This window comes from Tamandua tetradactyla, chromosome 4, assembly GCF_023851605.1.
Source record: "Tamandua tetradactyla isolate mTamTet1 chromosome 4, mTamTet1.pri, whole genome shotgun sequence".
Classification (NCBI taxonomy): Eukaryota; Metazoa; Chordata; class Mammalia; order Pilosa; family Myrmecophagidae; genus Tamandua; species Tamandua tetradactyla.
The window spans coordinates 28,654,061-28,681,031 of NC_135330.1; the positions used below are offsets into that span (position 1 = coordinate 28,654,061).

The window sequence follows — 26,971 nt, forward strand, 5'->3', positions numbered from 1 at the left end:
TACTTCTCCAGTCTATACCTTCCTCCAGAGTTCTAAACGTGAGAATTCGCTTTTTTTTTTCCTCACTGAATCTCTGGGAAGAGGTTTTCAGTAGCTGTTTGTGTCTCAGTGTTGATGACATCACTCCTTTCTACATTTTTTTTTGTGGGCCCTTACCCTGGCAATTATTAACAGATTGACCTACTTCTATGACGTACCTTCATTGATAAAGGCATAGGTATTCAGAGTATTGCTAAAATTCTTATCTTAAACAAATTGATGAAGCTTGATATTATGTAATGCATTATTTAAGCTTCTGTGCTGAGAGCTGTGGGGAATACAAAGTTAAAGAGGTGTTCAGTGATTACAAATAACTGTAATATCTGCCCCAAAGAACTTTGGATTCAGGGAAAGGAAAGATCTCATCAGGTTAAACCAAGGACCTTGAAACACCAAGGACCTCATGATGTAAGTGCCATTGATGATTAACCCTAAAAGATTGGTAAAATTTCAGAGGCAGAGCTATGGCTATGTAGTGTAGCCTCATCCCAGCCGTCCAACTTATGTGCCATAATTATAAAGGGAGCTTGGAGCATATAGCCTGTCACTTTCATGTTACAGAATTTGGGAGGTGGGGAGGACTGTGACCTTCCTCCCAGTGATACATAAGAAATGATGCGATCTATATTAAAAGTAGCACATTTTTCTTTTTCTTTTTAAAATTCATATCTCTATAAATCAATGGGTGGGTTTTTTTTGTTTTTGTTTTTTTTTTGGCATGGGCAGACTCCAGGAATCGAACCTGGGTTTCTGGCATGGCAGACAAGAATTCTGCCACTGAACCACCGTTGCACTGCCCTGTATAAATCGTTTTAACATTAGAAAGGTCCAATAGTAGAAATTCACTTTTGTCATTTTTTTATTATTTAATTTTATCCATGTATGTGTTAATTTTATTCTTCTGGATCCCCATATGCACAAAGCCTTATGGTAGTTGTCAATGTGTAAGTTATAGCCTCTGTTTTCAAAGCAGAAAAGAGAAGGGAAGTTTGTATTCATCAGTCACCTACAGTGTGCGTATATTGTCTTTCATGTGCATCATCTCATTTAGTCCTTATAAAATAATGACATAGGTATTAGGACTTCTGTTGTTTAGAACTAAAAAATTCAAACTTGGGAGTTGTTGCTTAATGAATAAAGAGTTTCTGTTTTAAGTGATGAAGAAGTTTTAGTAATAGAAGGTGATTATGATAACACAATATTGTAAAAGCGGTTAATGCTACTGAATTGCACACTTAAAAATGCTTAAAATGGAAAATTTTATGTTGCATATGTTATCACAATTTTAAAAAAACCCTCAAAATCTGAGAGACAATCTGCTTTAGCTGAAAGCTCCTTTTAGGGACTCATATCTGTCAGTGTAAGTCCAAAAGTTTATTTTTTCAACTATAGCATCATTGCCATATTCATCATCTATTTCTCAGCAGGATTTTTAGGGGAATGGTTGAATCTAGGTTCTTGTAGTTTACCCTTTAATAAAAAAGAAAAGTAGAAGATCATTACTAAACCAGCATATTTATAATCATCCTTCCCTTAATCCATTCTCCATATAGCAGCTGTGTGATCTTACTAAATATAAAAACCAGATCATATCACACCTCTCTCTCTCCACTTACCCAGTCCCCTTCTCCCCCGTGGTTTTCCATTGCACCTAGAAGATAGACTTAACTCTTCATCATGATTTATACCAGGGTGTGCTGGAACCAGCTCTTCCCAACTTGAGGGGGTGGACTGGTAAATTTTCAGGAATTTTGTGAGCCATTTCTTAATCACAGCCATTATTAAACATTGTATTATATAAACTTGCCATGAAATAAGTTATATTACAAATAAAATCTTTTTATTTTTAAATTTAATATGATTTTAATAAAAATAATTCATATTTTAAAACTTTAACTTGTGTGTAAGACTAAAGCAAAAAATGTTCATTTGGTGCAAAATTTATATTTTGACTAGTGCATTTCCTAATATAATTTATGTGGACGGTTTAATTGAACACCGTAAGTACTTGGAACTTTGAATAGAAAATGAGATTTTGTAGGTTTGTCCAGAATAATGCCCCGATAAATCCCAGAGTGATTTGAACAGTGAATAAAAAAGTATTTGCAAGGTCCCTTTGGGAGAATGGTGAGAAAAAAAAAAAAGATAAATAAAAAGCAATACATAATCAAACTCCTAATTATTTTACCACATTTTATTATTTATGTCTGTTTTATATGTATGATAGGAGTACTATATAATGGTGTGCTGCTGTATATCACCTCTCAAATCCAGTCTATTTTATTTTCTAATACTCTATGAATTGGGGCTAGTGGGTAAATATGCTTAATGCTACAGCAGGACCTCTATTATCCAGTTTATTTTTGGATTTTTTAGTACTATGTTTATATTTCCACTGACCAAGCTAGTCATTTATTATTGTCAGTGCAATTTTCTGCCACCATTGAGGTCATTAGTGGTCGTCGTGAATGAAAATTATTTAAAATATCCACAATATGTCATCTTTTCATCTGACTTACATTACACAGTATCACCAGTCTAGGCTCAACCTTCACTGCCTAATATTGATAGGTACTAAAATGTAAGGTCTTCCTTAAAAAGGCATTGTCTTATCTTCAAAGTATTATTACATCTCAGTTTTTAAATTTCTTTTTTTGTGGTATAAATATCAATCAGCATTTGTTTTATAGCCGTATTTTATACATTTTGCGATGCTTTATTTATTTTCAAAATCTTTGACATTTTTGCTCATCTTTTTGTATGCTTACCCTGGTTGATGCTTCTGATAATGGATATATTAACTAAAGAAAGAAAAATACCAGGGGAAGCTTAACTAAATAGACCCTGTTTATTCTTTTAATTAGAAAGAGAGAGCTACATTTCCACTTACTGAAGGATACACACATTTCCCATTACTTTCTCACTCATCTTGTTTGTAACCTTTTTCATTCTTCACAGGGGTTCATTTTAGTCAGTTTTATGATGAGATCATATCTGAGATCCCATAAAAGCTTATTATTTTTAACCTTAGCCTTTGCAGATAGCCAGTATTGATTTTACCCTAGCTGGACTGGCATTTTATAGGTTTAATCTACTATTTTCATGTGGCACATAAACTAACTGAAAATTAAAACTTGGCTATATTACTGAAATTAAACATGAAGTATACTAACTCCAAGACTGCACACCCCCCATAATGTAGATATCTTTTTAAAAGATAGAGGTTATAGAATGGGATTTTCAATTAATATTTAGAGGTTTTTATTTTTTAGGGACCAAGTTCAGACTTCCAAATGGTTTTGATTTTGAAGAACATTTACTAAATATCTTGTTTCCTGTTTGTATGTGGTATTTGTGTGTGTGTGTGTGTGTAAAGATAGAATTTAAGTTCCATACTCAAAACAGAAATTTGGGTTCATTTGCCTTTCTTCTGAGTAATTTATCCTGATCTGTCCTATACTCACCTCTTTAGTCTTACTTTTGGCTGTTTCTCTATTTGTACCCTCGGGGTAGTTATGTCAACATTCTCCTTCCCTCCCTCCCTCACTCAACCTCCCCTATCCCAGAACTTCTGTGTCCTTATCAGACTAAAGTAAAGTTACCTGTTATTGATCTTCCCTAGTAGATGGGAAGCTCCCTAGGAAGGCTCTTCACCATTACTTCTCTATCCCCAGGTCCTAGCACAGTACTCAAAGCAAATCTGTTCAGTGACTGGATGTATGAATGTTATTATAAAACATACAATAAGCCTTTTATTTCCTTTAGTGGTTTTACCACATTCAAAGAAATAAAGGTTTAAGTTTATCCCCTTTATAAGCTATCAAATGGTAAAATATTCAACAAATCATTCACTTAGAAAGAGAATAACTCTAAGTAAATGAACTTCTCTAAGACTGGCTACAGTTTTTACATGCTGCTCTTTGGTACAGACATTTGAGTAGAGATCTGGTAGGGAAGACGAAGAGGGCAAGAGAAGTATGTGGGAGTTAAGTATCATGTAAGGCTTCAATGACTGAATGGCTAAAGGAGTAATTAATACAGTATATTTATAGTGTAAATAACTGAATAGAAGCTGAAGAATATTTGCTGACTTGAACAATTAGGTCAAAGACCAAAGACTTTGAACAGGCTTATGGATAAAAAACAACTCATAGGTAAAAAGAGAAATATTTCTATAGTCAGCGTGACAGCAGCTAAGTGTAATTGTTTAACTTTAGAAGAATTTATGGAGCTAATTTAGGTATTTCTAAGTAGAAGATAAAATTGGTCAATTTATATAGGAAGAATTGTGGTTCTAAGTGAAGATTTGAGTATAATATAGCTCTACTTAATTCAGTTATTCAGGCATGCGCTTAGGCTTACATTGATGTCAAATACCATAATTAACCAAGTTCAGACTTTCAAAGAAGTGAAATTTAAAGTATATTTTTGCATAATAGGTACATCTCAGATCTTTGAGTAAGGAAAATAGCTTTTTCGGCTTTGGTATAATTTCTAGAAAATTGGATGTGCCCCTTTCTCCAAATTCTTTCAGCTTATTTCTACCACATTTAGAGATTTGTTCCTTTAAGTTCAGGCTTCGTTTCTGTGTCAGATAAAAACATCTCTAGGGTGGTTAATATATTCGATCATTTTTAGTTATTTAAATCTTAATAATAGAATCTCCTGAGACTCTTTCCTAAAAACTACTTTTTATAGAAAGGAAAGTAACAATATCAAGAAGACTCTGGGAAGAGAGTATGGTGTTGTCTATCAAAATTTTAAAATGCGTTTATCCTTAAATGCAGCAGTCCCTCTTTTGGGAATGTGTTTTTCCTCTGCGCCTGTAAAATGATGCATATATGAGTTATTTTGGGTTTTGGTGAGAAAAGATTGGAACAACCCAAGTTTCCATTAATAGGACATGGGTTAAATAAACTGTGGTATATCCACATAATGGAACACTGTATAGCTGTTTAACTAATAAAGAGGCTGCTATGTACTGTAATGGAAACATTTCCGACTTATATTATCAAGAAAAGAAACCAATATGTTTAACAATGTATATGGAATACTATCTTTTATGTGGAATACTATCTTTTATTATCAAGAAAAGAAACCAATATGTTTAACAATGTATATGGAATACTATCTTTTATGTGGGGAAGGGGAAAATAAATTAATGTAATTTCATTTACTTGCATAAAGAAACACTGGCAAGATACATGAGAAATTACTGAGTGAAGAGGTTATGCAAAAGGGGCGGGAGGGAGGGATAGATACAGAGACATAAGGATAACTAGCAGTGAAACTTTTACCTTTATGTTGGTAAAGGTCTTTGAACCATGTAACTGTTTTTAAGATTACCTACTTTTTAAGATTGCCTAATGAACGATAGACAGGATGATTACAATTAGGAAAAAAAGGGAGACGTCCCAAGTGAGGAGGTAGAAGCTTTTACCTGTGACACCCTGTAAAGGGCTGGCTCTGAAGGATTTCATTCACTAGAGGGCTTTCAAGCATTTTTACTGAGTTCTAGTAACACAAACGAACTTTTCTGACATTCTGGCCAAATACAATCAGTCATATCTATATGTATATGTTTTCCTATAGATGCCAGAAGAACAAGCATTCTGTGTTTTGGTAAAAATCATGTATGACTATGGTTTGCGAGACCTCTACAAAAACAACTTTGAAGATCTTCATTGCAAATTCTATCAGTTGGAGAGACTAATGCAGGTAAATAAAAATTAGAAACGTTTATCACTCAGGAGTCTGTTGTATTGTATAAGAAGCCTAATAGAGTTGATGAGCAATAACATGTTATAGAAATTTAGTAGAATACTACAGAAAATGTTCATGGATTTATATATTGGTATTCATATTATAATATAGATATAATATAATATTATATTATATTATATTATATTATATTATATTATATAATTTCTAATATAATATAATATTAGAAATTTGACTATTTTGTTGAATAGTCTCATATTTTGAATATTTGGTTTTAATACACTTTGAAGTGAGGGTGTGTTTAGTTATGTCAATAACTGAATACTTGCCAAGTATTATTTGTAGAGGAATGGAGATATTTACTAAATAAAAATTGCAAATACCTAAAATCTTTCTTCATATTAATTGACACCACCAGTGTGTGTGCGTCCATATATGGAGGACGCTTGGAAAAGACAGAAAGGTGTTGATAATTAAAACACCAGAAATACCAGCAATACAAGGACATATTTTAAAGTTTTTTCCATATTATTCTTTTATCTTGAATGCTGCAGTTGTGCTTCATAGCATATGTATGTATGTGTAAATGTGTGTGTATGAGAAAATAGATTCTTCTGCATGAATCAAATATAACACAATAAAAAGGATTGTAAGCTAGGACAAATTTCTTTAGTAGAGCTGTCAAGAGGGATTATTAAGTAACTTTGACGTTCCGGCTGAAGTTGGAAATCTTGTATTTATTCTGGGTCTATTCAGCATGTTTTATTTAGGAATATTAGGAACCCAAAGAAAGGGTGAAGTAAATGTATGGACAAATTGATTCCATATTGGTAAGATGGTTGAGGAAGGTTAGTGTGATATGGAAGTAGAAGTGGGAGCTCACTGACATGACCTGTCAGGTGGCCCATTGGTGCCTAAACAGGGAAGGTGAAGCCGGTAGCAGATTGAAAGACCAGAAGAACAGGAGAGTGCAGGGCTGAGAATCTGCAGACAAGGAGCAGATTTATTGGGAGAAGTGACTGTATGGAGGTAGAAGACCTTAGAAATGAAGAATAAATAAAGGGGGGATATGTCATATGAGCCAAAAGGACAATGATAAAGAGGCATTGAAAAGGAAAATAATCTGATATCAATGGACATTGAAAGAAATAGGCTTTCTTTAAAAGACTTAATTCTACCAAATAAATATTCAGGATCACTTACCTTTTACCTTTCATATACAGAAATCCATGTGTTTTCAATGTCTATATTCCTAAGAATTTGAAAATCAAATAAATATACCGACAAATAAGGAGCAAGTGTGTGGTATGAAGAAACCCACTGCATTTTTAATGTAGTTTTATTCATATACATATATAAGCCATCTGGAGTATACAATCACTGGCTCACAGTATCATCAAATAGTTGTGCATACAACCCCTTGATCAATTTTAGAACATTGTCATTACTCCAGAAAAGAAATAAACATGAAAAAGAAAACCTGAATCCTTCCATACCTCTTATTTCCCCCTGTTGTTGACCCATAGTATTGGTGTAGTCCATTTGTTACTGTTGATGAAAGAGTATTAAAATATTACTGTTAACTATACTCCATACTTTGCAATAGGTATATTTGTCCCCATATACCCCTTGTTTTAGTTTGCTAAAGCTACTGCAATCCAATACACCAGCGATGAATTGGCTTTTATAAAGGGGACTTACATAGTTTCAAATTTGCAGTTCTTCTGGGTTTCTCTGTCACATGAGAAGGCACAAATCAACATTTGCTTGTCCTCTCCCAGCTTCTGGGTTCAAATAGCTTGCCCTGGGGCATTTCCTTTCTGCATCTCCAAATATCTGTGTCTGTGTTGGCTCTGAGCTCTGAGCTGAGCTGTTCTGGGCCACACTGAGCTCCTCTCTCTCTTCTGACCTCCCCTGTTAAGCCTTCAACTAATTAAATTAAACGTTACTCATTGCAGAAGGCACTCCCCTTAACCAACTGCGGATGTTATCAGCCATAGATGAATTTCACAGGCTTTAATTCCCCAGCAACAGAACAAACTGGACACCATCACCTAGCCAAGTTGACCTGAACCTAACTACTACACCCCTCTATTATTAACTCCTTGTGATAATGTTGGACATTTTTTCTAGTTCAGGGAAGAACTTTTTTATATTTATATAGTTAATCATGGACATTGTCCACCACAAGATTCACTGTATTATACCCTCTAATGTTTTAACTTCCAACTTACCTTCTGGTGACATACGTGATTCTAACTTCATGTTTGGTTATCTTCTAAAGGGAGTCTTGTACAAGAAGTAATTTTTTGTTTTTATTAGCTCTTTATGAAATACAAAACTGAATCAGGTTTTGACATCTTTTTGCCTTTGTCTTTCAGTTATGGCAATAGTTATTGACTTGCCTTTCATGCTTTTAAAGAAGCATTTTTTTGTTGTTGTTATCATATCACATGTTTAATGAAGTATGTCCCATTAGAAAAGTGTGAAATAAAGATAATACTTAAATATGTAGACAATAGTTACAAATAATTTGCTGTACTTATAGAACATAGTTTTCTTAGGGGGAATACCATATTTCACTTTTATTTAGAAGAAATATACCCAGTACTGGTAATGCCTGACTACTTTCCCATTAAACACTTATTTTAAAAATAACTTTTTCCACACATTGACCTTGTGACATAGGTCTCTAATTTTAAAACCTGCAAAACAGGTACGAAGATTAGCCTGTCTCGGTTCACATAGTATAGTCAAAACTGCCAATGACCTGATTCTTTTTTTTTTTTTTTAATTTTTATTTTTTATTAATTTTTAAATTTAAAAATATATATGTAACAACAAACAAATGCAAACATTCTTAACTTTTGATCATTCCGTTCTACATATATAATCAGTAATTCACAATATCATCACATAATTGCATATTCATCATCATGATCATTTCTTAGAACATTTGCATCAATTCAGAAAAAGAAATAAAAAGACAGAAAAAATTCATACATACCATACCCCCACCCCCCCTTTCATTGATCACTAGCATCCCAGTCTAATTTATTTTAACATTGTTCCCCCATTATTTATTTTTATTCCGTATGTTTTACTCATCTGTTGATAAGGTAGAAAAAAGGAGCATCAGACGCAAGGTTTTCTCAATCACACAGTCACATTGTAAAAGCTATATCATCATATAATCATCTTCAAAAAACATGGCTACTGGAACCCAGCTCTACATTTTCAGGTAGTTCCCTCTAGCTTTTCCATTACATGTTGAATAAAAGGTGGTATCTATTTAGTGCATGAGTAACCTCCAGGATAACCTCTCGACTATTTGGAATCCCTCAGCTATTGACACTTTATTTTGCCTCATTTCACTCTTCCCCTTTTTAGTTGAGAAGGTTTTTTCAATCCCTTGATGCTAAGTCTCAGCTCGTTCTAGGATTTCTGTCCCACCTTGCCAGGAAGGTCCACACCCCTGGGAGTCATGTCCCACATAGGCAGGGGAAGGGCAGTGAGTTCGCTTGTTGTGTTGACTGGAGAGAGAGAGGCCACATCTGAGTAACGAAAGAGGTTCTCTTGGGGGTGACTTTTAGGCCTAATTTTAAGTTGGCTTGACCTATCCTTTTTGGGGTTAAGTTTCATATGAACAAACCCCAATATTGGGGGCTTATCTATAGCTTTGGTTGTCCGCACTGCTTGTGAGAATATCAGTAATTCAATTTGGGGAAGTTGAATTTTCCCCCTTTCTCACCATTCCCTGAAGGGGACTTTGCAAATACTTTTTTATTCACTGTTCAAATCACTCTGGGATTTATCAGGGCATCACTCTGGACAAACCAACAAAATCTCATTCCCTACTTAAGGTTCCATGTACTTAATGGTGTTCAATTAAGCTCTCTACATAAGTGATACTAGGAAATGCACTAGTAAAAATACAAATTTTGTACCAAATTAACATTTTTTTTTTTTTTTACATGAGCAGGCACCGGAAATCGAACCCGGGTCCTCTGGCATCGCAGGCAAGCATTCTTGCCTGCTGAGCCACCGTGGCCCACCCCCAAATTAACATTTTTTGCTTTAGTTTTGCACATAAGTTAAAATTTAAAAATATTAATTACCATCTATTTTCAACACCCTGTAGTAATGACATACCTTTGTTCTTCCTCATGCAAAAATATTTTTTTTAATTTGTAAATTTAGTCACTATCATTATACACTCTAGGCATTCCTAGATTATACCATCTCAGTCTTTATATTCTATCTTTTAAAGAAACATTTTTAACTTGGGGAAAAAATAAAACAGTTCTAGGAGACATCTAATTTCAAGTATTTTATACTTTTGCAGTTTCTTACTTTGTCATTTTTAATATGTCAAAATTTGTTTTTAGAAGTGATGTTGCTGGGTTTTCCAGGTATCAAAACAAACAAACAAGTGTACTAAAATGATATCATAGAAAACAGTTATTGTTGGTATTAGATGGTTTCAAAAAGTAAGATACCTTTTCTTCCTAGCTAGTTAGGAGTTGACCTCGAATAGAAATGCTGTCACTAGAATGGGTGATATTCATTAGCCTGTGGGTGTTCTGTCAGAGTGAGCATTTCCCAAGAAACAAGAACAATCAAGTGAGCAAGAGATGATTTTTATTATTTATTCATAACAAATCTGTCTTTATTTTCCTCAGTTATCTGTCATATTCCTAATTCCCATCTCCTGTTATCACATCTTTGTGGTTAAATAAAATGCAACACAGGCTGGAATATAGTGAAAGAATAATTATAGCTTATCATAAATTGTAGACTTGGTTGGAGATAAAGTTTCTTCAGTGTTCCTGCCCCTAAAGTTTCTGCTTTGACTTGTAGGAACAGTTACCAGACCTGCACAGCCATTTTTGTGATCTGAACCTGGAAGCTCATATGTATGCCTCCCAGTGGTTTCTCACTCTTTTTACCGCCAAGTTCCCGCTCTGCATGGTCTTCCACATCATTGACTTACTGCTTTGTGAGGTACAGTGACTTCCATCCTTCATACCTAAGCCAAACTAGAAAACATTTTCCATTTAAAATGATTACTGTTTTCTTTTTTCCTTTCAGCCATAAAAACTCGTTGGCCAAAAAGTTATATGTGAATTTTTTAGTAAAGACTGCTTTAATCACATTTTATTATTTCTGAGGAATGAGAATATTAAGGGATACGTTATCCCTTCCAAGTAAAATGAATTGGTTAAATTTGTATAATTAAATTCATAGTAAACCTGTAACTGCGTAATAATATGTTATTAACACAAGGGCCTTTAAAGCTAAATAAATGAACTTGGAATCATGTGTTTTTAATGCTAATTCAATTATACTCCAGAATGAATGTAAATGAAGTTTTACAGTAATTAAATCCTCAGTTCATAAGCTGTTTTTTGTGTATGATGTTTGAGGTTCTTGCCAGATGATGAGAGATCAACCAAAGCAGACATATTTTGTATTTTGTTGTTATATAATTATATTTTAGGCAGCGGACTGTTTCAAAAATTTGTTTTTGGATACACGGATGGTTCAGTGGTAGAATGCTCGCCTTCCATGTGGGAGACCCAGGTTTTGATTCCCGGACCATGTACCCCCCACACACACACACAAAACTTACTTTTCAAAATTCTTTAGGTGTCTGAATTTCTTTATTTTATGCTCTTTAGTTCTTTGGTGGCTACATTTATTTATTTTGCTCTTTTAAGGAATTAAGTAATGTTACCTATAGAAACACCTTATATTGTCTGTCAAAATGTTTGACAATCTTAGCAGAGAAAGGGAAATTGCTGGATGAAAAGTAAGTGTTTTTAATGTGAGTATATATTTATATAAAAATATAGCTTTATTAACTTAAAAAATGGTGTAGTAATATAAAGTATAAGTTTATGTACGTGATTATAAGCCTAACATAATCTAGCCAATTTTCTATTATTATATACATTTTTTACATAGTGGCTTCTCTTTCTTAAAAAAAAGGTCTAAACATCTTAATTACCCTAAGAATTTGAACTTTAAGTTTAAAAATATCTCTCTCAAAACAAAATAAATTAAAATATGTTGGCCATATAAAGCGTAACAATGTTATTTCTTCCCACTACTAACTACAGCAACCATTGTATACACAAGAATAGCTAGGCATTTACTCTTCAAAGGTTCTAGTTGCCATTTTCACAGTACTTGAAGGTTGCAGAGCATTTTGTAAGTGTGTAGAATTTTAACCATTTGTAAGCATTCCTTGACAAAGAGTTTGGATGATTTGCTGGGGGCCATGAAATAGGTCCCTAAATCCTGAAATACAACAGGTAGAAAATATGATTAACATATTCTCTTATTTGTTTTGCTTACAAATTAGTTTCTAAAACACCTTTCTAAATTTAGTATAAAGGAAGAATGCAGTATTAGGAGCTAAAACTTTATTCAAAGTCAAAGTGGTGTGATTACAGTACCAGAAAACAAATGTAGTCATTTGTGTTAAAATCTTTACTTCGCCTGATTATTCAGATCAGCATGGTGAACAGTTTTGCCTTCCTTATTTTAGTGCAATATTCTTAAAATCCAAACACCTATCTTTGAATTCTAAAATCTTTAAAAAGCTAGATTTTAAATCTTTAAAATTTTATCTATCTATATATAGATAGATAAATATATATATATTATCATAGGCCTTATTCATTGCATACTGAACTGAATCTAGTCTTCCATGGTATTTCATTAAAAATAGGAAAGTGGGGATATGACCATTTTAATATTTTTTGCTTTATTCATAATAGGAGTTTGCAAATATTTATTATCATCACATTTTTTGCTGAAAGAGACTATCTGATTTCATACCAGATTGGTTCCATAGTGCTCATTAAAAAAAAAAAGGAATGAAATTAATATGCTTAATCAGACCAATTTAGTGGTCTGCTACTTTTGGTAGAGTTGTCACACTGCCCTTTAGTTCACTGGAATGATGATTTTCTGAAATTGTCTGCCTGAATAGTGGTACACCATCAGTCTTCTGGAAACTGGACTTACAACTTCTAAGGAAATTTTATCTTGAGGATACTTGAATTTCTAATGGCAGTTTCTAAGAATAGCAACATTTATGGTAGCGAAAAGAAAGGTAAATTCATAAGCCTTCTCACCAGTTGTCAACTGTGATGCATAGTGTTTGAAAGATCATAATGTTCATTAAAATTAATAAGAGCATCTTATCTATTTTTCCTCCCTTAAAACTTATAGTAGATACCTGTTTAAGGAAGTTTCATAGCTTTCTAAAACATGAAGTAAGTTGTAATTACAGCATCTTGGTCACCAGGAAAATAAATGACATCCCTTAACAGAGTAAAGTAACTTTTCAAAATGTACTTTTATTGGAAACAATGTTATTGAGTGCTTCAGGATATTTGTACTTTCCACTAACTCATCTTTGTCAAAGGATTACTTTGCAAAGGAAATTTTTAAATAAACTTTTACTTCCTGCTTGTCTGTGTTTATTATTCTTTGTAATATCTTTCTTGTAGTTAATAAATATTTATATCAAAATCTATTCTTTCCTATGTGATAAAATGTTTTAAGAGAAGAAAGTATTCAACATAGTCTTGAATAGATCTATCTGTGAATGTTTGCTATTGTCATAGTCTCTCTTTTTAAGGAAGCAGTTCAAATCTTGATGTTATAAATTAATGTTAAGTTTCAAATGTAAAGTTAGGAACTTCTCAAATGGAAGTGTTGATATTTCAAAGTTTATCATTCCAATAAAAAATATATTGATCTGTAAAACATTTTACTCAAAGATCCTATTGCAAAGTGAAAAAGAAAGACATTGAGTTTGGGACTTCACTCTTAGAAAGCATATCATCATGTTACATTTTCCTAAATGCAGTAGCATGGAGCTATGTACTACAGAAAGAAAGACATGTTCTTAATCTTAATCCATTCCTGTGTGTGAACCCATTGTAAATAGTTGATGAAGTTACTTCAGTTAAGGTATGGCCCAATTGAATTAGGATGGTTCTTAATCCTATTAATGGAGTCCTTTACAAGTGAAATGAAATTCAGACAGGGGTAGAGAAAGCCACAGTAAGCAAGACGTTGAAATCAGCGGAACCCAGAAGAGAAGCAAGAGACCAGAAAACACTGCCATATGCCGCACTGTGTGTCAAACTAAGGACATGATCACTGGCCCTAGAACACCACAGGGTTTAGGGGAAAGCATTGCCTTGATGTCTTGTTTGGGACTTTCTCTTGGCCTGTGAGTGATTTAATTCCCGTTGTTTAACCCAACTGTGCTGGTTTGAAATTGTTATGTACTCCAGAAAAGCTATGCTTTCTTTCCTGGTCGGTTCTTGTTGGGGCAGACGTATGGTTTAGGGTTTAAACTTTGATTGGATTGTTTCCATGGATATGTGACAAACCCAGTTGTGGGTGTGGCCTTTTGATTAGATGGAGATGTGACTCCACCCATTCAAGATGGGTCATGATTAGTTTACTAGAGTCCTTTAAGAGGGGAAACATTTTGGAGAAACCTCAGATGCAGATACTTGGAGAACAGAAACAACAGAGCTGACAGAAACAGATGTTTGGAAATGCCAAGCCCAGCACACATTGTATGTGCCATCCCATGAGATGCTAAGCAGCCCAGAACCTGGAGACAGCCAAAGGAAGCCAAGTGAAACAGAGGCCGAAAGCAACAGAGTCCAGGAGAAAGGCATGAGCAGATGCCAGCCACATGCCTTTCCAGCTGATAGAGGTATTCCAGACAGGGGCGATCATGCCTGGGGTTTCTCTGTCACATGGGATGACACATGGTGATGTCTGCTACTTTATCCCCTGGCTTCTGATTTAAAATGGGTTTCTCAGCTCCTGTGGGTCTTCTGGCATCTCCTGGGACAGTTTCCTTTTGCATCTCCAAATATCATGTCTAGGCATCTGCTCTCTATATAGGCTCTGAGCTCTCTCTCTCCATGAACTTCCTTTAAGGACTCCAGTAAACTAAGACCCACCTTGAGTGGGTGGAACAACAACTCCATTGATATAATCTAATCAAAAGGTCCCACCCACAGGTAGGTGGGTCACATCTCCATGGAAACAACCTCATCAAAAGATATCCCACTCACAGTAAGCCTGCACTCACAAGATTGGATTAGGATCGAAACAACATGACTTTTCTGAGGTACATATATATCAGTTTCAAACCCACGCAGGTGGTTTCCAGTTTGGGGCTGTTAGAAATAGTCCTGTTGTGAAAATTCTTGAACTTAATCTTTTGGTAAACATACATTTACACTTCTGTGGGTATACAGTTAGGAAAGGAATTGCTGGGTTAGAGTATGCATATATTCAGCTTTAGTAGCTATACCAAACAGCCTTGCAAAGTAGTTATGAAGATTGCCTTTTTAAGTTTTTATTCAGTGATAGTCTTTATTGTGGTCAAGGGTAGTTGTTTTGCTTTTGTTTTTGTTTTGTTTTAAATGGTAAGTCCTAGATGAGGTCAGAGTGCATGAATATGTAACAAAATGTAACTCATTTGGGAATTACAGTCATTCACTTACTTATCTTTAAAGTCACATACAGATGTGCAAAGTAGACGTAAGAACTAAATCACTTTTGTACTTATGTGAGAATAATTACCCTGATGGAGAAAATCCAGCAAAGTATCCAATATGAAAAGAAGCAGCAAGGGAACATTATAACTTTGGAGTTAAGATATTTGGTTTTAGTCAGTCCTTCCTGGTTCACCTTATTGAAGTTACTTCACCTATTTAAGTCTCCAGTTTATCTGTAGAATGAGACTTACAATACCTATCTCCCAGTTTTGTTGAAAGATTAAATGAGATTATTGATAGAAAGTGCTTAGCATTGTGCTACTATTTTATGAGTGATAATATTAACCTCCATTCAGTTTTATCCACCTGTAAAATACATTTATTGCTTCTCAATTTCTTCAATTAACTAGCTGATCTCAAGATTCTTGAGACAATTAACTAGGTGTTAGTTCTTTAGTAGCTTTCTAATCACCTTTTCTTCCCCCTAATTTAGATGCTTCTTTGCTAAAAGCAAAATTGTATCCAGTTACCTTAGTGGAAGCTGAATTCTATTTCCTTTTCAAATAGTGATTCAAGTAGTACTCTAAAAGTATTTTTTTCCTCTTCATCTTCTTTCAAAAGACATGAGGAAAACTCCAGTATTTCTTCTAGTCTTGACAGGATAACAGCTGATGTTTGAAGTTGTCTCTTTCCAGGTAGTTCAATTTTTAGAGCATCAGATATATTCACCTTTGTAAAATAAAGTGGTAGTTCATGAAATTTAAGGAAATCATTGACTCCTCAAATTAGAAAGTATTTTCTACTTTCCTTTCTTCTTAGAATGATGGGGAAAAAAACAACAACAGTTCTGCATTACCTGTTTAAATGCTACAATGTATAATCCTCCTTTCAAGGTAGTTTTCTGGAGCTGTTAACTGAAAAATTGATTTATTGTATAATATTTTCTCTCCAGGTCCCCTTTCTCCCCCTCAAACAATATGTTGAATTTAGAACTCCTCAGAATGGGCTGATGTAAGCAAGATTAAGATCTCTAATGTAAATATAACTTTCTGAATATTTTAGGAGTAATGATTTGTCACAAGAGTAGGAAAAAAAGTTATTTGACCAAGCAATGAAAAATTTTATAGACTACTTTAAAATTTTACTTATCAACAGAAATGTTCAAGACCAGAAAACTCCCTCTTTAAAATTTCATTTCTGAGCTCCTGTTTATTTCCCACATACAAAGGTTTTTGTGGTTTTCTATCAGTTTTGTCTTAGTTTTTTCATGTGCTTTCTTTAATTTTGCCATTACAGACAGAAATCTTGAGCAGTTATTCTTTGTTAACATTGCAGAAGCATCATGTTTCCTGTAACTTTCGGAGTAATATTCATTCATTCATTTATTCAACAAATGGTTTGGGAATATAACAGTAAAGAAAATTCAGATAAAATCTCTTGCCCAAATACTTTTCATTCTTGTAAAGAGGCAGACATTCAACAAATGACTAAGTAGAATATCTGTTATACCAGAAAGTGGTAAGTACTATGGAGAAAAATACAGGAAGAAAGAGAAATAAGGCAGATTTTAAAAGAGCCTTTTGACTGTTGAAAAGACTTTCAGTTTTACTAGGATGGAAAACTACTGAAGGGTTTTGAATACAGAAGTGACGTGATTTGATATGCATTTTAACTTGCTCACTCAAGTTGTACTGTTGAGAAGGGGCTGTGGGGGTACAAATTTAGAGGCAGGAGATCAGTTAGGAGGCGGTTGCAGTAATCTGGATGAGAAGTGATGGCTGCTTGGACCAATGTAGTGGCAGTGGTGCTGGTGAGAAGTAATGAAATTCTGAATATATTTTAAAGACAGAGGACACCGGATATGCTTACGGATCAGCTGGGAGTAAATTTTACTGACTGCATGTTCTCATTTAATGTAGTAGTGATAGTGAAGCTAGTTTTGCAGCTTCTCTTTTTTCAGGGGACATCTTAAAAACATAATATTGTGGAGTGCCTGGGAAGTTTATTAGTTATATGCTTTGTTCTAGCAGTGCTTGATTGCATTATCTCAGCTTTGTTTGTTCTGGGAGCAGGTTTTGATACCCTTGGAAAGCTTTGGTCAATATTGGAACTTCAAAGAAGAAATATAGAGGGTATAATAATTAAAAGAGATGAACAATGGGGTGTGTTCTAGTTTGCTCACTGCTGGAATGCATATGCCAGAAATGGAATGGCTTTAAAAAGGGGAATTTAATAAGTTGCTAGTTTACAGTTCTAAGGCTGAGAATATGTCCCAATTAACGCAAGTCTATAAAAACGTCCAAATTAAGGCACCACCAAGAGGTTACCTTCACTAAAGAAAGGCTGATGAAGTTCAGGGTTTCTCTCTCAACTGGAAAGGCACATGGTGAACATAGTGACATCTGTCAGCTTTTCATTCCATGGAAAGGCACATGGTGAACATAGTGACATCTGTCAGCTTTTCATTCCAGGCGTCTTGTTTCATGAAGCTCCCCTGGAGATGTACTCCTTCTTCATCTCCAAAGGTCTTTGGCAGTGTGGGCTCTGGGTCTCATCGTTTTTGTGGCTCTAAAAAGGAACACTCTCCAAAATGTTTCCTCTTTTAAAGGATTCCAGTGAAGGCCCATCTGGAATGGGTGTGTTCACTTCTTCCTCTAATCCAAGGTTAATACCCACAGTTGGGCAAGTCACTCTCTGTGGAGATCATCTAATCAGGTTTTCAGCATACATTGCTGGATAGGGTTTAAAATAAACGGCTGCTGCTGTAAGATTGGATCAGGATTAAAAAATGGCTTTTCCAGGGTACATAATCCTTTCAGACCAGCAGAGGGTGTAAGCATGTCAAGCCCCGTACTTCAAAATAGAGTTCAATTGGTAGCAGGAGTTCGATCCATAGCGGGAGCAGAGAGCCAACCCCAAAGACCTCTGAGCAGACCCACCGCTGCCACTGGCCTAGTTACCATCACACTCTGGGAGGAGCTGCAGCTGCTGCAGCCAGCCCTAGTCACCATCAATGCAACCAAGAGCAGTGAGGCTGACACCCGGCAGCCACCGCCACCCCTACACTCAGTGCTGCCTACACCAAGCCCCGCACCACAGGCAGCAGCATCCAAGGCAGCCTCATACTGGCAGCCCCTGCCAGTGGAGACAAGACATATATAGCAAGGAAGGTTCTGGGAACAGTGAAATGGTTCAGTGTGTGAAACGGATGTGGTTTCCACAGGAATGACCCCAAGGTAGAAGTGTTTGTACACCAGACTGCCATAAAGAAAAATGACCCAGGAAGTACCTTTGCAGTGTAGGAGATGAAGAGACTGTGGAGTTTGATGTTGTTGAAGGAGAAAAGGGAATGGAGCCAGCAAAGTCACGAGCCCTGGTGGAGTTCCAGTGCAAGGCAGTAAATATGCAGCAGGCTGTAACCATTATAGAAGTTATCCATGTCTTAGGGGTCCTCTATGCAATTACCAGCAAAATGACCAGAATAGTCAGAACTCAGAGGGTGCTCCCAAAGGCCAGGCCCCAAAACTCTGGCCCTACCACAGGCCACAATTCCCATCTTACTACATGCAGAGACCCTATGGACATTGACCACAGTATTCCAACCCTCCTGTGCAAGGAGATGGAGGTTGCTGAGAACCAGGGTGCAGGAGAACAACGTAGACCTGTGAGGAAGAATATGTATCGGAGTTACAGACCACTATTCTGCTGGGCCCTCCTCAACCACAGACAGCCTAGAGAAGATGGCAATAAAGAGGAGGAAAATCAAGGAGATGAGACCTAAGGTCTGCAGCCACCTCAACATCAGTACCACCATAACTTCAGTTGCCAATCGATACAGAGGCCCAGAAAACCCTAAACCACAAGATGGCAAAATGACAAAAGCATCTGATCCACCAGCTAAGAATTCATCCACTCCAGAGGCTGAGCATGACGGGGCTGCATATATGCCAGCTTACCATCTCTACCATCATCTGGTTTAGTCATCTGTTCTAGTTTGCTAGCTGCCAGAATGCAATACACCACAGATTGATTGGCTTTCAGTAAAAGGGGATTTATTTAGTTAACATATAGTTCTTCAGAGGAAAGGCAGATAACTTTAACTGAGGTTCTTTCTTACGTGGGAAGGCCCAGGGTGATCTCTGCTGGCCTTCTCTCCAGGCCTCTGAGTTCTAGCAACTATCCCTGGGGTGATTCCTTTCTGCATCTCCAAAGGCTCGGGCTGAACTGCGAGTGCTGAGATGAGGTATGCTGAGCTGCTTTGGGCTATGCTATGTTAAGCTCTCTCATTAAAGCACCAACCAATTAAATCAAACATCATTCATCACAGCAGGCACGCCTCTTAGCCGACTACAGATGTAATGAGCAACAGATGAGGTTCTCATACCATTGGCTCATGTCCACAGCAACAGAACTAGGTACCTTCACCTGGCCAAGCTGACAACAGAATCTAACTACCACATCATCCAACAAGATGAAGTGATTATGAAATTTCAGCAATAAAAATTGAACAGAAGATTGGAGCTGAAGACCTAAGTGCTTGCTTTTAGCCTGTTGACCAAATAACTAGAGCTATCTCCATTATCTGTGCAGCATGGAGTTTTAAGTTTTGCCTAAACACGTCTCTTTTTGGTGATTCTTTTTAAAACATGCTTTTTAAAAAGCCTGATTTTTCTTAATACACCTTTAAAGGTTTTAAAATTGTTTCCTATCTGGTCAAGTTGAGATTTTTGAGAACCTCATTTTTTTTTTTTTATTTGTTTTTTGGCATATGCAAGCTCAGATCTCCAGCGTTTCAGGCAAGAATTCTACCACTGGGTGACCCCTGTGCTGCCACCTCATTTTTAATTTGTAAAAAAATTTACATCTTGATTTTTAAAAAAATCAACAAATTGCAAGCCCCTGTAATAACGGTCTTAAATAATAATAAATAAATAAAGGCAGATGTTTTCTGCTTAAAATAGAAGTGGTATTTGGTTCAGTAAAACTGGATCCATTTTATTTTGAAGACTTGTAAGCACTTCACGTACCTTGGACCTGTTCAGTAACAATTTTTAGTTGTATGTTTAGTTCTCAAGATCAGAACAATGATGACTGACTTAAAGTTATAGAGTGACAATTTTTTTTTTACATAAAAATCTTCCAGATCCTAATGAATTATAATAACTGGTTACTTTATTATATTTTTGTGCATAAAAGTTCATAGTTTGGGGTGGGCCATGGTGGCTCAGCAGGCAGAGTTCTCGACCCAGATTTGATTCCCAGTGCCTGCTCATGCAAAAAAAAAAAAAAAAAGGAATTCATAGTTGAAAGCTCACCTTTGATATGGGAGACCCAGGTTCAATTCCCAGGCCATGCACCAAAAAAAAAAAAAAAAAAAACCCTCATAGTTTGACTGTCTGTATAGAGATTGAATAAAATAACTAAATGCATTCTTTTACATTGATTAAATATTTAAAACATGAAAAAGCATTGTTGCATACAATGAATTCCTCTACATCTACTTCTCTGGCTAAAAAAATAAAATACTACCAGTGAGATTGGAAACTTCGCATTATGCTCTTCCTAAACACATCCCCCTCTTTTGCCTCCCTCAAAAGAACCATTGTATACAATTCAGTGTTTATAATTTTCATTCATGTATATATTTTTACTACACATGTACGTGTCTCTGAACAATTTCTAATTGGACATATTGGAAAATATATTGTGCTTACTGGTTTATCTACTCTGTCCCTAAAATAACTCTTGAATCCATCTTTTACTTCTGTTTCTGAGCCTGTATCACCTCCTTTTCAGTAACTTTCTCACTGGTCTTCTTACTTGTCCCCTTTCCCTTCCATTCCATTATTCTTCAGAGGATCAAGAGCTATTTTTATAAAACCCATATCAAATCATGTCACTCACCTACTGAAAACCCTTCAGTGGCTTCCATTGAATAAAACTCTTAACTATATCATTTGGCCTGTAATCTCACCCTTCCAGCCTCCTCGGTAGTATTCTAAAACCAGTCCTCCCCTTATTTATTGTACTTCAACAGTGGCCTTCCTGTAGTTTCTAGAACACTTAAGATCTTTCAGACTGAAAGTTTTTGTGTATTCCTTCCCTTCTGCCTAGAATGTATTCGTCACTCTGAGTAACTCTTTCAGATCTACTGAAAAATGTTAGCTCAAGTTTTAAAAGAAAAAAGTGTTAATATTAGTATCGTTAGGAATTCCTTCTGTTTTAGCTAGGCTATTGAAGAAACAGAAGCCATCTAGAGTAGCATAAGTACAGTGAGGAGTTATTATAAACAGAGAGGGAACCAGGAACAGTTGAGCAAGTAGAGGCCTCAGAAAGGGCAGGTGCCAAAGCCCTGGCTACTCTCTCACCCGTATTCCTCTCTATTGTTCTCCGTGAATCACATGTTCTCCCTTTTCTGCAGACCTGCTTCTTTATAGCTTTATTTTGGACAGGGCCTAAAATATCTCAATCCCAAATCTGTGTGGCTTTTCAACTCTAGTACCCACTGCTTCCTATGTATCTTTTGCATAAAATTCCTGAATGAAACTCAGTTGGCCTTGTTCATGTTTTAGAATAACTACAAATATTCATAGGCCACAGGCCAACAGTACACAATGATAAGAAGTAGAGTTAGGGCGGAGTCACATGATCTAAAGCCTATTCAACAGTACTGATACAGAGGCAGATTTTCTGAAAAGGGTCATTGGTGGATCTGGCACAGCAAAACATGTCTGTGTGCATATAACTTATGAATTACAATTCTTAGTGCTGACTGAATTGAAACTCAGTACTAAGTAGACATTTGATAACTGTAATATTTGTTAAATAAAACTCTAATGCCTATCAAAAACAAGCTACATATTGTTAATCCATGGATATTTATTTAATTAGAGTGGCGATGAGCATAATTTTAATATAGGTTAGAAAATCAAAAATTATAGTTCTCGGGGTTGACATGATAACAGTATTCCAAGTCATTTTCATGGTATACTTTTGCAAGTATAGTTTTGAGTAAACGCATCATCTAACTTTGACCTATATAAATCATTTTAATGTTTATTTGCAAGCTATGAAGTAATTGAATGCTTCCTAATGTCTGGAAACTAGAAAGCATCTTCTAATAAAAGCTTTTTAAAGAGCTCCATTGTAATTATTACTGAGAACATTTTCCTCAGTGTCTAAATTATTTTGATTCTGCAATAGAGGAGGAATGCTATCATACAGTATCAGCTGGCGGTAGATTCAATACAAATGAGACTTTGTATTGAATTTTAGCTGATAAACTTTCAGGCTTCCCTTTTTAAATTGCAGAAATTTGAGAATAGGATATTGTCTGGCTTTTCTGAGAGTATTTCTGGGCCACACACTGTACTAAAAACTTCGTATACACTATCCCACTTGTTATTTTTTAAGTATAGTTTTTATTAGAAAAGTAGTAGGTTTGCAAAAACATCATGTATAAAATAGAGTTCCCATATAACCCCCTATTATTAACATCTAACATTAGTGTAGTGCCTTTGTTACAATTGATGAATTATTATAATTGTACTATTAACTATAATCCATAGTTTCCATTAGGATTCACTGTTTGTATGGCAGTCCTATTTTTAAAATTCTTATTCTAGTACATGTAACCTAAAATTTCACCTTTTAACAGTACTAAAATCTTTATATACATTATCCCACTTGTTCCTACTTTCTCCAAACTTCACTTCTTTCATATAAATTGGCCAAATTAAAAAGTAGGTGTTGTTGGTAGTAGTATTTTAATTCATATGGGTAGACGTTCTAATTGTCTTTGTCCTTCATCTCCAAGGCAAGTAGGCAAATGTTTTTTGCCTCTCAGAAACCCACATTATCTACTCCATTTTAAAGTTGAAGTCTGATCAGTTCTCAACATTATTTTGAGTTCCTCAGCCAGTTCTCTGTTAGCCCCATATCTGGGGTACTCCTTCTGTTTGATCTGACAGTGATTATCCACTTTAACCGCTTCTCCTGATGCTGCCGATAGTCTTCTCCAGCCGCCCTTTTCAGGTACTTTACCATTAGCATCCATTGTTTGTCATTTTTAACCAAACAATGGTTTGACCTTTTCATCTTTTATTCAAGACCTCTTAATTATATCTAGACACATAATATCCAGCTACCAGTACTAAAATTGCTGATTTCATTGCTTAACAAAGAGTCATAATAGGACCTTCTGGTCTCCTACTTTTTGGGTTGGCTCACCCAGGCTTTCAGAAGCTCTTATTTTTTTTAGACTTATACTTGACATTTTGCTTGCTATACATGTCCTGGGACTATAACATATTTTGTTCTTCTTTGTAATAATGCCAGACATTTTCCCCTGGCTCGTTGACCTATTGGATTTCAGTTTGGGCTAGGTCACAGTCTAATAGTTGTTTTTTTACTGAAGGCACTTAGTGACCATGGTCTAGTTCTCCTAACATCCCAGTGAGGTAGAGACAGCACTTCTGACTAATTCTCTTGGTTATGCTAATCACCAGATAGGCAAGAGTTCTTTTCGTTGGTAAAACTCCTTAATAAAGAGGAAAATTAGTGCTTTCTTTCTTTTCAGAATCTGTTACCCTGCCAATCTATGTAAAAGATAGTTTATTAATATTAACATATGACTCTTATAACAGGATGAGAAATAAATATCCAATAGAAATTACAAAGCCTCTAGTTTAAGTGCCCCCTTTTTCCCATTAAATAGAATCAGCTCATGTTTTATCTAAACAGTAAGCTTTCAATTTGAAAAATAAACAGTTTAAAATAAGCAACTATGAGTTGAAGCTAATAGTGCGGAATATATTTAGATACCGTGAATCATTTGTACAACACACTAAATTATCAGTCTTGTGAAAAACGAGTTAACTTTTGGAAGCCAGATATCACTTTGCCTATTCACTGGTTTCAAAGTATTAATCTATATGCTTGTGTCAGACCTTATGTTTTCTTCAAAAATCAGTATAGTTGCTTTTGGTTTATGTGTAGTAGTACAACACAATACACCAAATATTCTTTGTCCAGTGAGAGTCTCCATAATATCTTTGGAGCATGATATAGTCCAGTACTGAAAGAAAAAAATAATTTTTTAAGAAATGTTTTTTAAGAAAACAAACAATACATTTAGAACCACCAAAAATAGATATCTTAGTTAGCTTAACCACAGGCATATTTAATAAAGTATCCAAATAATTTTTGTAAAACTTGGGTTTGTACAGTAAGCTTCATAAACCAATTTGAAATTAAGGCAACAAGGAAAAAAATCTACAAATTCAAATAGCAATTTCTTAAATTCTGAATATTAAGCATTAACTTAAATACCATATGATCAGCTGTCAAAACTGTGAATGTTCTCAAAACATCAAGTAGAAAGTTATTACAAATATCAGTGTTGCTGTAGTAATGTCCTATGTTACTAAGCATTTTCCTGACTTCAGGAAATATAAAGATACACATTTACAGTCAACATATGAAAATCATAAACCCCTAAAATGGATATCTTAGTTAACTTATCCATAGGCATATTTAAATAAATCTCTAAATAATCATTGTAAACCCTGTCTGTGCAATGTTCGTAAACCAATTTTAAACTAGAGCAAGGCAAGAAAAAAATCAACAGCTATAGATATCAGAGTTCTTTAGACTCTCATTATTAAACACTATCTTACATACCACTTGGTTAAATATAAAGTAGAAAGTTATTACAAATAAGAATTTTGCTAAAATAGTGAGCTATGTTACTAAACATTCTCAGATTTTTTCTTTCAGGAATTTATTTTATCTAATAGTACTATAGCTGCCTTTTTTTTTTTTTACGTTTTTTTGTTGTAAAATATAACAGATATATAAAAAGCAAAGAAAGGAAAAAGCAGTAATTTTCAAAGCACACTTCACCAAGCAGCTACAGAATAGGTCCCAGAGTTTGTCATGGGCTACCATGCCCTCAGCTCAGATTTTTCCTTCTAGCTACTCCAAAACACTGGTGGCTTTACCAGAATCATAATAATGAAATTATAATGTATCCGTTCTTTTGTGTCTGACTTATCTCACTCAGCGTTCTGTCTTCAGGCTTCATCCAGGTTGATATACATTTCAGGACATCATTTTGTCTAACTACTGCCTAATACTCCATCGTATGTATATACCACATTTTGTTTATCCATTTGTCCAATGCCACATTAAAAGAATTGTACATTATGACCAAGTGGAATTCATACCAGGAAAGCAAGGGTGGTTCAACGTAATTCATCACATTAACAAATCAAAAAGGAAAAATCACATCATCATATCAATTGATGCTGGAAAAGCATTTGATAAAGTTCAGCATTTTTCCTGATAAAAGCTCTTCAAAAGGTAGAAATCAGAGGAAACTCCTAATACCATAAAAGGCATATATGAAAAACCCATAGCCAGTATCATTCTTAATGGTGAGAAATTCAAAGCATTTCCTTTAAAATCAGGAATGTGATAAGGATGCACATTATTATCACTATTGTTCAACATTGTATTAGAGGTCCTAACTGGTGCAATTAAAAAGGAGAAAGAAAGAAAAGGCACCCAAATAGGAAAGGAAGAAGTAAAACTTCCATTATTTGGAGATGACGTGATCCTATACTTAGAAAACCCTGAAAAATCTACAGCAAAGCTATTTGAGCTAATAAATAAATTTAGCAAAGTGGCAGGATACGAGATTAATGTATACAAATCAGTAATGTTTCTATACACAAGCAATGACCTGAGGTGATAACTAAGGAAAACATTCCATTCAAAATAGTGACCAGAAGAATCAGGTATCTAGGAATAAGCCTAACCAGGGATGCCAAGGACTAATACACAGAAAGTTACAAAAAAAAAAATGCTAAAAAAATTAAAAATTAAAAATGACCTAAATAGATGGAAAAACATTCCATGCTCTAGGATAGGAAGGTTGAATATCAAGATGTCAGTTCTACCCAGACAGATCCACAGATTCAATGCAATACCAGTCAAAATCACAACAATCTACTTTGAAAACTTGGGAAAGCTAGTTGTCAAATTTATAGGGAAGGGCCAGAGACCTGGGTTCGATTTCTGGTGCCTGCCCATGCAAAGGAAAAAAAAGAAAAAAAATTTATAGGGAAGGGAAAGAGACTTCGAATAGCTAAAGATATCCTAAAAAAAAAAAAAGAGCAAAATGGGAGGACTATCACTTCCTGACTTTAAAGCTTACTATAATTCCACAGTGGTCAAGACAGCATGGCCCTGGCACAAAGACAGAAGGACTGACCAGTAGAATAGAATCAAGAGTGCAGAGATTGACCACCAAATTTACGGACATTTGATCTTTGATAAGACACCTGAATCCACTGAACCGGGACAGAATAGTCTTTTCAATAAATGGGCTTGGGAGAACTGGATTTCAATAGCCAAAAGAATGAAAGAGATGGGCAGTGTGATGGTGGCTCAGTGGCAGAATTCTCACCTGCCATGCCAGAGACCCAGGTTCGATTCCCAGTACCTGCCCATGCAAAAAAATAAGTAAAGACCTAAATGTAAAAGAGCCAGTACCATAAAACTTATAGAAGAAAATGCAGGGAAACATCTTCAAGATTTAGTAATAGGCGGTAGCTTTTTAAACTTTACACCTAAAGCACGAACAACAAAAGAAAATACAA

General features: G+C 35.2%; 1 protein-coding gene and 1 pseudogene across 8 annotated transcripts in view; both read left to right on the forward strand.

Moving 5' to 3' along the window:
- Window positions 1–26,971, forward strand: part of RABGAP1L (RAB GTPase activating protein 1 like) — a 734,005-nt gene that overhangs the window by 463,952 nt on the left and 243,082 nt on the right. For all 8 annotated transcript variants that reach the window (XM_077157041.1, XM_077157040.1, XM_077157043.1 and 5 more), the window contains 2 exons: window positions 5,632–5,757; window positions 10,621–10,764. In XM_077157041.1, the coding sequence (XP_077013156.1) occupies window positions 5,632–5,757; window positions 10,621–10,764 (270 nt within the window). The remainder of the gene's footprint in view (window positions 1–5,631; window positions 5,758–10,620; window positions 10,765–26,971) is intronic.
- Window positions 17,736–26,178, forward strand: LOC143680660 (Y-box-binding protein 1 pseudogene; annotated as a pseudogene).